The sequence below is a fragment of the Eleutherodactylus coqui genome, chromosome 1 (assembly GCF_035609145.1).
Source record: "Eleutherodactylus coqui strain aEleCoq1 chromosome 1, aEleCoq1.hap1, whole genome shotgun sequence".
NCBI classification, from domain to species: domain Eukaryota; kingdom Metazoa; phylum Chordata; class Amphibia; order Anura; family Eleutherodactylidae; genus Eleutherodactylus; species Eleutherodactylus coqui.
Genome location: NC_089837.1, coordinates 81,434,992 through 81,448,010, shown reverse-complemented (window position 1 = coordinate 81,448,010; position 13,019 = coordinate 81,434,992). Strand labels below are relative to the sequence as shown.

At 45.2% G+C, this 13,019-nt stretch overlaps 1 protein-coding gene across 5 annotated transcripts in view; it reads left to right on the top strand.

Annotated features, from left to right (window-relative positions):
* The window catches only part of TRAPPC12 (trafficking protein particle complex subunit 12), a 118,939-nt gene that overhangs the window by 91,008 nt on the left and 14,912 nt on the right, over positions 1–13,019 (top strand). For all 5 annotated transcript variants that reach the window (XM_066597701.1, XM_066597708.1, XM_066597692.1 and 2 more), the window contains exon 8: positions 5,546–5,619. In XM_066597701.1, the coding sequence (XP_066453798.1) occupies positions 5,546–5,619 (74 nt within the window). The remainder of the gene's footprint in view (positions 1–5,545; positions 5,620–13,019) is intronic.

Sequence of the window (13,019 nt, the reverse complement as noted above, 5' to 3'; positions counted from 1 at the left end):
CTGCTTATAGAAACGAGCGGTATTCTGATTCTGAATTATCACTGATACAGATTGGCAAGAAGCCTTCCTTGTCACACACACAAGCTTCCCTTCACAATTTCCCGAAAAATTACACAAATGGCAAATGGGTCCAGGTGCCATTATTGCCTATCTACCATTCTGTCATCTGACATCTGCTGCAGATGAGGTCAGGAGTGGGGAACTTTGGGAAAACTTGCAACATAAACAATTGGCATGGATTAACCATAAAGTATGGCCAATGGCCTATAATACTATGTGGATGCACTTTCTATTTTAGAGGGCTCGGACATGGCGAACAGGTGTATATAAGAAAGCATTACACTAATGGAGTAGCATAAGTGCTAGATGTGTCCCTTTCAGCACAGCATTGTCATGGAAAGCTGCCTTTCAACGACCGTTCTTGGAACCGGTCAGTGCTTTTATCTGGTAATAACTAGACACAACAATTGAGGAGCTGCATAGCAGTAGGCCATACAGGCTCACAGATAATAAAACTAAAGGAAGTATCAAATCAATCAGACTGCTCACAAAAGTAAAGGCCCATTTACACGGCCCGATGATCGCTCAAACGACAGTTTGAGTGACAGCTTTGAGCAATCATTTTGCATAAACTATTAAGTAGCTACTCAGCTACTTAAGAGCAATTAAGTGTGCAAATGAAGACTTTAGCTGAAAGCAGTTAATAGCCGGAGGGCTCTGCATTCAGTTTTTTTCTCCTACGGGAAACAATGCTATCAGCACTACCCGTGGAGAACTGCTGATAAGGCTGAAGGCCGATTTTTAGGTTGGACTGAATTTAAGGATCAGCTAGCAGTGCACGATGGCGCGCGTTTAGACGCAACAATTATCTCTCAAACGATCGCTTTCTAACAAATATTGAGCAATCACTGCTTCGTGTAAATGGGCCTTAAGTTACATAGGGTCTGGACTCTGGGGCCCTTTTATTGCCAAGAGCTCCCACTCTTGGCCAGAGAGAGAAACCAGCAAGTACTATTGTTCTCTATAGAGATGAATGAGAGCAAGGAAACAGCCAGTCATGCTCAGTTGGCTATTTCAAGTGGTCTCACTCACAGGCCCCCGACTATTGTGGGCTCTGACAACTATTTTAGTGCTACAACATGCAGTTATTCTGAATCGTTGTGTTTTTCTACATTTTTGATAAGTTTGAGAAGGCTTTCTTTTCGTACTTTTGTTTAACTGTGAGTAGGGACTGATCAGCTAATATCAGTAATGCTCTTTTATGTGAAGTCTAGCAGCCATGTTCCAAAATCTAGTGAAAAGAGCCAAAGCCTTGTCCAGTTTGTAAGCTATATATGGCTTATCCTTATTATAGGATGCGTGTAATGCCATACAGGTATGCCTAACATCACATGCTTTGTATACTTATTTCCATTTATGCTTAGCGTATACGTTAAACGTAATGCGAATCCTAATGTGAACAGCCCATTACTGCCACTTTATGGGTGCCTTCACACGGGACATATATGCTGCCGACTTTCCAAAGCAGAAAATGTGCTATGACTACGCAGCAAATCCACGCCGACTATAAATGCTGCGAATGTTGCAGCTGGTTTCAACCTTCTGCATTTCATTGGTTGAAATATGCTGTGGATTCCCTGTGGATTTTTTTAAAATCTCATCCACGTGACTTGAACCGCAAAGGACCATTCTGGCAAAAACACATTTTTCCATCCCTTCCCCCACTCAACTGATTGCCTGTCACACTCTGGAGGTCTCCTCTGTGTATTGCAGCCACTTCCCTGCAGTGCGGCCCCCTGTTTGATACTTATCTAGTACCAGCTTGAGGCTGAGAGTTTTTACTGTTTCACATCTATCCCATGATACATTAGCTGAGGCTGTACCATTTTTGCCTGTTGGATAACAATAATTAAACTGTTTTCCATATTCGCCTAAATAAGCTACAGACCATAGGTATACAGTCAGAAGGCTGATCTGTGACCTCCTCTACTATAGCTGTGTGACCATCATCAATAACTGTGATAGGAGTGACTGTGTGCACCTCTATAGGCAGTCTAGGTAACCTCTCCTTTAATGGAGATGAGCTGCATTACCAGACACAACCTGTGCACAGACTTGGCACTGTTTTTGGGAAAGAAGTCTTGGACAACAAAGTGCTTTTCCTGGAATAGGGCTGAGCTGCAGGAAGTGAGGCCGTGGCGTATATATGGACGAGCTGCACCCCTTCGCACTGCTGATTGTGGGCACCTGGGTATTTACTCCAGTCTTGGCTTTTATGTGACGCTAATGGACTTGCAGGGAGAGGTTGGAAACTGATAAAATAAAATCCCAGTGGCTCTCTTCCTATTTTCTTCTTTGGGTAGCTTTACACAGACCTACTACTTGCTGAACACTCTCTTGACTGTGCGGTTTTCGGCTATAGTTGACCCATGTAAATATGGGATCCTGCAGGGCACTGAGCAAGAAATCTCACTAATCGCTCTGTTTCAGCTAGCTGGAATGAAGTGACTTCTTGCTCAGTGTGACCAGGCAGTCCCTCTATGAACAACTGCCTGTTCAGTGATTTGGAGGTGGACTGCCAGAAGAGATCTTCAGCGCGCTCCTCCTTCACTCCCCGAGTAACTATCGCTTCTCTGTGAAAGCATAGCAGTGGCAGCCATTCCTTGTAAAGCCGCGCTTAGGCAATGTTCACACAGCGGCTTTTGCTGCAGATTTGATGTGAACAGTGGCCAATGCAAATTTGTGCTGCAGTCTGCACAATGTGGACTTGGAATCCTGAGGGATCACTTCTTGACAGGGAAATTCACAAGTGGATTTATTCCATTTGATGGGGCTAAATCCAGGTGCGGGTCTGTGCCATCTGCAAATCTGCAGCGGAGTAGAAAAATCAGGTGCGGGCTGCCCCTTGTGAACACACCTGTATGTTTATAGTGTCTTTTAGTGGTTTGTACTTCTGGAAAAGATGCCAAAAGTAAAATAAATACTGAAATTATATTAACAGTATATCTAAAAAAAGTTATATACCGTATTTGTCGCTCTATAAGACGCACCTCCGTTTTAAAGGCGGAAAATGGGGGGAAAATATTTTGAACTCGCCCAGGAACAGTGCAGGGGATAGTATCGGGCAACGGGGCAGTAGAGCTCTGAAACACGGAGCTCCGCGACAGCAGCACTTGTGTACGGTGCGAGGAAGCGAAGAATCCAACTTGTGGAGGCGGGGGAGCAGCAGTAGTTCCCACCGGCGCTCCCTATCAATCAGGGGTATGAGTAAATGATTGTGCGTTTGTTCGCACGACCGCGAGTTTGTTTGTGCGACTGCGATTTAGTTTGCACGATCGCACGTTAAAGTCAGGTTCACGCCAGAATCCTTGAATTTCTGTATGTTCGCTCTATAAGATGCACTTTTGGGGGAAGAAAAATGCATCATATAGACTGAAAAATACGGTATACCGTATATACTCGAGTATTAGCTGACCTGAGTATAAGCCGAGTCAATACGTTTTACCACAAAAAACTGGTAAAATTTATTGACTGAAGTATAAGCCGCGCTAGACTGAAGTATAAACTAGGTTAAAAAAAAACCAAAAAAACGCAATACTCACCTCCCGGCCGGCGTCAGTGTCCCCAGCGCAATGGTCTCCCCGGCAGTGTGGCAACCTGCTTCAGACTTCTCCTCTCTGTCATCTCTGTGCTCGGTTTTCAATTCCCCTGCTGTCAGCGCTGTGTAAGTAAGCGCTGTGATTGGATCGAGTGCCAGCCAATCACAGCCGGCAGGGAAATTCGAAGCTGAGCAGGGAGATCAGACTGTAGAATTCTCAAGCAGCTTGCCGTACTGCTGGGGAGACCATCGCACCTGGGACACAGACGCAGGCAGGGAGGTGAGTATTGCGGGGGGGGTTTTGATGTTTTTGTTTTGTTTGTTTTGGTTTTTTTACCTCACTCGAGTATTAGCCTAGGGGCGGTTTTCAGCATAAAAAAATGTGCTGAAAAACCAGGCTTATACTCGAGTGTATATGGTATATAAAATCTCACTAATGTGTATATAGCTTCAAGTTCTAGACAACAGCTTCATAGGGGTTGTCCAGGGCTTGAGCTACTGATGACCTATCCTCAGGATTGATCATCAATGGTTGATCAGTGGCGGTCCACCACTCAGAATTCCAGCTGATGACTGGGCTAGCTGGCAGTGCATACAGTGCCGAAAGCAGATGGCACTGTCTGTATTGCTGCCACTCAGTTTGGTACTACAGGCACAGCTTCCATTAAAGTCAATACAGACAGCACTTTCTGCTTCCATCGCTGTCGGCCTTTGGCTGTCTGCTTCCGGGGCTGTCAATTACAATGGGTGGGCGGGGCAAACAGCATCTCATGAATCATTGGGACTACTCCCCCAACTGGGTGTAGCACCTTGTCTGTAAGTGCTCCAAATCTACTAAGCATTGCCGACTGCTGGAATCTGCAAGACTACAAGCCCAGTGATCTGCGCATATATATTACACATATACATATATACACATATATACAATAAATAAAAATTATGTCGATTAGTGAGATATATATTATAGCTAGATTATAGCTATAGATGGATATATATATTTGTGTGTGTATAATATATCACTAATCTGCAGTTTTTATTTATTGTATGTATATGTGTGTGTAATATATATAATATTTTAGTGTCTATATAAACTATATACACATATATACATAAAAAAAGCCTCTGCTGATTGGTGATACAAACAAGATGCCACATTGGAAGCTGTCCTGCCCCAAGAGCTTCCAATCTAATGAGATTTCCTGCAGCGAGGGGTGAAGGTATGCGCAGATCACTGGGCTGGAGGATGTGCTGTAATCTCGTGCACCAGTTCGTTGCTGGTCCCATCAGCACCAAGAAGATTAGTGAGCCTCTTTGATCTTGTAACATTGGCAGATGCTTAGCTCTATGTAGGCTGCCAGCTACAGAACAATGGGGGGATGTAGTTGAGCTCAGCGGTTTCTCTTGGGTTTCATGCTGCCAAAAGCTGACAACTATATGGCTCAGGCGCCCCCATCTCTGTCTGCGCTGGCATTACAATAATTCCGAAATGCCACCAGCATCCACATCTCCGCTTCTGCTAATATCCTCTGCCGCACGCTCCCTTATACGCATGTTAATGCTGCTTTACGACACTGAAATGTTGGTCATTATAATTAGCATTTTCTGCTAGGAAGCCGGGAAGGTTGCTGATTGTTTTGCATGGCTGCATCATTTATGCAGACTTCCTAATCCGTGAACTGTTCGAGCCAGTCCCTTAGTGAAAAGCGGGTTGGAGAGGAAGGGAGAAGAAGAAAAAAAAGATTTTCTTTTTTTCTTTTTTTTTTTTTTTTCCCCTTCTCTCCTTTTGTCTTGACTTGCAGCCTACAGAGTATTAAAAATTCTAGCCTGAGACCCAGCAGTGTTAACAAGGGGGATCTCTTAAATCAGAATTCATAGGGCCAATGATTGATGGCTAGAAAGAACCTCTAATTTATTTGTGCACATTGACGAGCTGATCTTATTTTGCAGCCTCTGTTCAGCTGTGGAGGTCACGTCTGGGCCGGGTGATGTACTCCATGGCAAACTGTCTGCTAATGATGAAGGTACGTGGGCGGCAGCAAACTGCAGAGCTACCGTATATACAGGAGAAGAATGCCAAGCGGATGCCGGCTGGCAGCACACGGTTGGAATACACAGCAGCGGAGTCCTTTACATGGAATATTCTGTCATTTCCACCTTCTTTTATGTCTGTTATATCACACCGTTGCTGCTTGTTGATTTGCTCTACTGATTGTCTGGCTTTTTAGTATGTGTTCTGCTTGGCTAGGCTCATAGAGCTCGCATTAGTGCAATCCATGGCTAGATTTATATACTACAAACGGTATATCGGAAGCTCCTTTAATTCACCTTCCTCCAAGTCGTAGGCAGCTGCCAGTGGAGCAAAATAATAGAGCGACCCAAAATTTAGCACCAAAACAGCGGGCACTCCCCATCTGTCCTGCAGTGCCAAGGGCAAAAGTACTGACACAGGACACCATGCAACTGCTCAGTAGCATCTGGCACCCTTCAAAAAAAGACAAATGCCTATTTTTATTAAAGCCTACCAGCCAGGACGCTTGTTCTAATAAAAGGGTTTTTTTTTGGGGGGGGGGGGGGGTTAATCCGCTCCCAATAATATATATTCTAAAACTGCACCTAGCAACAGACGTGTTGGCTTCCAAGCGACCACCAAGAGTCCACGTAATCAGTGCGATTATTAGTTAAAAATCTTTTTCTTCGGCTATAATGCCCCAGCCTTTCCTGATCTCTGATTTTATAGGAATATGATATTTTTGTCAGAATTTTTTTGTAGGTGGAAGTGCAGGCACGGGGCATGATGTCTGCTGCTCGCCGTGTCCAAATGCACATTTTCCACCTAAAGTCTTCATGCATCTTCCGCTTGCTAGTATTTATGCTGGAATTCCTTGAGACAGCCAGATACTAAAAACGTACAGCCAGTCCTGACCTCTACTGGTCAGCTGGGGTAATGCTAGATGTATACCAAAGGTGGGAATTACGCTTTGCTATGATTGGATGGTTGATATAGGAAATGAAATACTCTCTACTTAGAGAATATGTTATTGAAATGATGTTTTTGAGTTAATCGTTCCAAAATGAAAATCTTGTTTAAAGGGGTTTTCACAGTTAATCGGTGCTGGCAAAAATGAGCTGAGAAAGAAAATATATAGATATACTCCTCTTGTGCTGCTCCCCCGCTACCACTTCGGCCTTCTATTTACTTGGTTAGCGGTGGTCATATGGGTTGTAGCCAATAAGAGTCCGGGCAGGAACGTCGTTTGTGATGTCCCATAAACCTGCCTCGGGGCTTCTACACCAGAAGCCTACGGGACCGGTTTACAGGACGTCTCCGGGTCTTCTCACCCAGTGATGTCACCTGTCAGGTGCCGTGGTGCTGAAGCGTCGGTCCAGTGTCACCATGAGTATATTGATTTTATATAGTTTTGGCCATATGGGCCCAAAAACTTGATATAACAAAAAAAAAAAGTGGAAAACCCCTTTAAATCACTTTCAGGCCTGCGCTACATGGAGACTTCTTGTAGTGAGACTTTCAGATTTTAACCCTAGAGTAACAGCTGCAGGTCAGCGGAGTGCAATCTGTTGCATGCACTCCTTGTTCCCTGGGACTGTAGCTGCAAATAAAAATGGAACTTTGTGCAACAAAAAATTCTCCATGAGCCCCGGCTTCATAGGCGTTGTGCAGGGCATGAGCTATTGATGACCTATCCTCAGGATGCATCATCAATAGTTGATCAGTGGCGGGCCACCACTCGGAATCCCAGCTGATCATTGGGCCAACTGGCAGCGCATACAGTGCCAAAAGCAGATACCGCTGCCACTTCGTTTGGTACTACAGGCACAGCTTCCATTGGACTTGTGACTGCATTACCAACCCGGGCTGCTGCAATACAGACAGCGCTACCTGCTTCTAGCACTGTCTGCTTCTGGCGCTGCCAGTTAGAGTGGGTGGGCGGGGCAAACGGCATCTTATAAATAATTGGGACTATTCTCCCAGGATACTTTTCGATGGCCCATCCTGTAGGTTGTTCTCCATTGTAGCTACCAGTCATATAGCTGAAATAACGGTAGTCATCTCATAGAGGTACCTGCACAGGGAATAGAGCTGAAGTACTGTCTTGGGTCCCCCCCGCCCACCTGCTCTCCCATATTACTTGTCTCTCCTCTTGTAATGTCTATATATCGGCCAATTCCCGCTATAAACGAGGTGCATAAACGTTTTAAGGTCTACAAGTTTTGTGTTGGCAAAAGAGATGCGGGACCCCTTTTAGAAGACGCGGACATTCTTCGGGGATGAGTGAGACAGATGGCACATCGTCCACAGAACCCACATGGCAGCGGCTGGGGATAAACCTTTTCAATACTTAAAATGACGATGTTCACGTTCCACAACAGATGTAATCATACGTTTTCTACACTTGCGCTGAAGACGCTCATCAACATTCATGGTTAGTTGAGTGAGACCTGGTGAAGACGTCACGGACGTGAAAAAATGTGTGTCTGTGGGTGCGACGGCTCTAAGAAAGCTGAATGAACGAACCCAAGCAGCCTCAGCGAACCGGTCCGACAACATGATTGTGAGAGTGGAGCAAGCGGTTATGGAGGACCACCGATGGAGATCGCCCACACAGTCAGCACCTCCGTGGGACCTGTGAAGGTGTGGAAGGTTTCCTCCAGGTAGTTGCCGGGAATCCACCAAGACTCCTGCTCATCGGTGACCCTTATTGAGGGGTGTCTTCATGAAGTGGTCCCTCACGCTCCCTTCTTATCTGAACTCCCATCCAGGGATCAGGGATTGTTGGCTCCCCCCCTCCCCCCCTATGATGAAAAATGCCTCCATGGTCGAACGTTTCCCCAGTCGTGCTGCTCTTGCATCAGCACAGAGACCCCGTAAGAAGTTCACAGGGGCCGTGCATGGCGTCAGCGACGTGAAAGATGTCAGAGGGAGATTATGTAGAGTAGGGACCATACTTCCCGCTTTCTGGGGTTAAGTGGTATCTTAGAAGAAAACCTAGGAGGCCTTAGAACATGAACGCACCTCGTAAGACGTTCAGTCCGCTGGAAGGAAATTACATTCTGCTACTCGTTTATAGAACACATTTCTGTCTGTGGTTCTGGAAGTGTTCACGGAGCAAGTGTCTGATGTGTTGGTGGTTAAACGAGGACTAAAATGGTTTTCCCTCTTCTGTTTGTGGTAAGAGAGTCAAGGATGCCGGCGGGATGCAGGAAACCCACGCTAGACGCAGCTCTCGTTTCATTTTTTACCTTTTCAAGGGTGGAAAGCTTTTGAATATGGGGTTAAATGCCTGCAATATTATCTCCCTTGTGATCGGGATTATGCCGCCAATGAAAAAAGCGCTGGGTTTTGTCATGTAAATCAGGGCTTATATAATATGTTGACCCCAAGTCTTAGAAGTACATAAAGCAGTATTTACGGAACGCTCAGGGTTTAAGATCGAAGCCTAATTACTCCCATTACTACATAGAGGATTTCCATTTATTTAACTGCACAAGATATAAAAATAACCCACTCTGGGAAGAACCTGCATATATGTGTAATATAGCCTACACACTGGTAGATATGTTGGCACCCATGTAACATGCAGGCCCCATGAACAGCAGTTCTGATTACTCAAATGTAGAGAACTATAGAGCCCTATGGATGGCGATGCAAGCCCAGCTCAGCAGAAGCATGAGCAATCTGGATTTTACAACAGAAGTACTTTACATAGGACAGTTGCCCCAAAGACCGGTTCAGCAGACAACGCCAGAGATCTCTTCCAGCCATCCACCTTCATTCACTGTGAACAGGCAGTCGTTCGTAGATGAATGACTGCCTGTTTACACCAAGCGAAAACCCGTTCACTAGTTGCTTCGTTGCTGAAATTAAGCGACTAATAAGTGATTTCTCACTTGGCACCCTGTTGGGTCCTGCATTTAAAACATGACCACGATTGCTGGAAATCGCTTGTTTGAGCTAATTTATGGGCTGATGGTTGGCCCATGTAAAGCCACCCTTACAGCTGTATGCTACTAACCCTTAAGGCAGCTTTGGTTGATGGAATGTAAATCTTAAAGCGACCCTTCAGTTTTAGGACAAAAGTCTGTCCCAGGGCTGGAGGGTGGAGGAGCTAGATGATCTCATTCTGCACTCTTCCGGTTCTGGGTGTCGTCTTCGGGCGGCCAAGATACCCACCGCCATTTTTAGACTGCCTGATCACACATAGTGCGTTGGTAGTGTTAGGACTACTAGTGCATTATACCTGCCAAGCGCTGGCCAATCACAGAACTATGCATAGTGTAGACAGATAAATGGCCATCTTGGCCACCCAAAAACGGCATCTGGAACTAGAAGAAAGGAGAGACGGCCAAGAAGATCAACTACAGGGAGTATGCATTCTCTCCACCCTCCGGTCCAGGAACAGAATTGTCCTGAAACGGGAGAGTCACGTTAACTGTATTAGTGAGTTCAAGTTCCACTATGTGGCGATGGGTGGTGATTGGCTGTGCGGCATTCTATGCTTATTTTCCCTTCCGAATCAGCACTCTGATAAAGTGGCCTTTTGGTGTATGTAGTAGCATGCCTAGACGCCCATCTAGTAGCGCTCTGGACCCTCTTTGGCCTTCGGTACTGTAGTGCTTCATCGTGGCATGGATTTTATTGGCCCATGCGTACAGGCAGCTTATTGCAGTTGCACCCCAAAAAAATTAGATGGAAGCAGTGACTTTTTTTTCCTGAACAGCTGACGGGGTTCATCAATTTACGCTGCTTGCGCCAATCTCTGACCCTCCCATCAACATGGCGCACCAGAAATCCTCTTTTTTTGCTTTGTTCTTTACATAGATTTCCCTATGTACAAAGCCATACACATAGTAATGGGACCTTCTAACACGTCCCCGAACCATAACCTGGACAGTCAGTTCATTTTCAGTAGCAATATTCTGCTGCTCAGTCAGATCGCCATTTTATAACCATCGCCACTGATGAGGATTCACGGTTTTTACTATGGCGGACTCCAGTCATCTATAATTGAGAAATAATTGTTCCGGTTAATCTATATCTGGCATTGTTTGGTGCGCGTGATTATTTTTTCTTTCCTCTGTTCAGACCTGCTATGATGTGATAGTCAAGGTGCGTTTAGTTGAAAGCCCTTCCTGACAGTCGCAGCTTACCAGGACGCTTTTGTTGTCTGTGAAATTGCTTCTGAACTTTTGCAGTCTGTTGCCATCTAGAGGCCACTAGTAGTATTGCAGCATTGCAGCCCATGTACTTCGTAATGCTCTGAAATGGATGTTTTATTAGTACTGAAGGTTAATTCAATACTTCAGATGCTGCACTGTCCAATAATATAAGGAAGAACCTCTTTAACCCTTCACAATAAGGAAGCACAGCAGCTCCATGGCACATACTGTGATTAGCTGCAGGAGGGTGCATTCACACGGGCACGCTTTTTGCATTGCGAGGCGCACAAAATCGGCCCTGAAATAGACCCCATTGTTTTCAATTGGTCTATTTATATGTGCGATTTTTCTTTTGCAGCCATGCTGCAAGATGGAAACAATTGTCGAGATTTCTGCAGACTTGCAGAAATATGAAACATGCTGCAATTTTTCTAATGCTGAGAAAAAGTGTATCACAATTGCATTTACTTGCGAGTTTTATTACGCAATGGGATTTTAAATTTTGTGTGTGTATGTATGTGTATGTATGTGTATATATATATATATATATATATATATATATATATATATATATATATATATATATATATATATAAAAATGTGTGTGTATGTATATATATATATATAATTTTTTATTTTTTTTTTACACACGTGCGAAAATCTCATATTCAACAAAGTAATGCAACTCTGTTGCAAATCACAACCTATGTCCAGTGAATATCACAATTTTACAAGTGTGATATCAGTCAGAATTTCTCGGACTGCTATCACCATTGGCCGTGTGAATGCACCCTGAGTTGATATTAGGTTGGGGAAATTTCATGTTGCAGAAATGGACATGGAGCTTCTAAGGGAGTTCTTTGGGGGGGGGAGTACTTGGAAACAAACCTAGAAGTTTATTAACCTCGTCATCTCATGTGCAGGGTTTAGACATGTTTTCCATACAAGTTATTCTCTGCTTCCTTTTGTGAATGGAGCCTTAAAGGGGTTTTCCAGATCTTTACCACTGATGACCTGTCCACAGGAGGGTCATTAGTAGTTGATCAGCAGAAATCTGCTGTTGGGATCCCTGCTGATTCGCTATTTCCTAGACCCATTGCTGAAAGAGCCAGAAGCAGTCTGCTCCATCGGTAGGGCAGCGGCCCAGGTTGGTATTGCAGATTCCATTGAATTCAGTGCATTACCAATCCGGACCGCTTAATTACGGACAGGAGATCTGTGGTTGTGTAGGTCTGGTAGTAATAGTAGAAGCAGGGGTGGTGTTAGTAGACGTAGCATGGACAGGAGATCTGTGGTTGTGTAGGCCTGGTAGTTGCAGCAGGGGTGGTGGTGGTAGGCATAGCATGGACAGGCAAGGTGATCTGTGGTTGTATAGGTCTGGTGGTAGTAGTAGCAGCAGGGTTGGTGGTGGTAGTAGTAAGACGTAGCATGGACAGGACAGGAGACCTGTGGTTGTGTAGGTCTAGTAGTAGTAGCAGCATGTGTGGTGGTGATAGACGTAATATGGGCAGGACAGGAGATCTGTGGTTGTGTAGGCGTAGTAGTAGCAGCAGCGGTGGTAGACATTGCATAAACAGGAGACCTGGTTGTGTAGGCCTGGTAGTAATTGCAGCGTGGTTGGTGGTAGATGTAGCATGGAAAGGAAATGTGGTTGTGTAGGCCTGGTAGTAATAGCAGCAGGGTTGGTGGTGGTGGTAGATGTAGCATCGACAGGACAGGAGATCTGTGGTTGTGTAGGCATGGTAGTAGTAGTAGCAGCAGCAAGGGTGGTGGTGGTAGATGTAGCATGGACAGGAGATGTGGTTGTGTAGGCCTGGTAGTGGTAGTAGTAGCAGCAGCAGCAAGGGTGGTGGTGGTAGATGTAGCATGGACAGGAGATGTGGTTGTGTAGGCCTGGTAGTAGTAGTAGCAGCAGGGGTGGTGGTTGTGGTAGACATAGCATGGACAGGACAGAAGATCTGTGGTTGTGTAGGCCTGGTAGCAGTAGTAGCAGCAGCAGCAAGGGTGGTGGTGGTGGTAGTAGATATAGCATGGACAGGACAGAAGATCTGTGGTTGTGTAGGCCTGGTAGCAGTAGTAGCAGCAGCAGCAAGGGTGGTGGTGGTGGTAGTAGATGTAGCATAGACAGGAGATGTGGTTGTGTAGGCCTGGTAGTGGTAGTAGTAGCAGCAGCAGCAAGGGTGGTGGTAGTAGATGTAGCATGGACAGGAGACGTAGTTGTGTAGGCCTGGTAGTAATAGCAGCA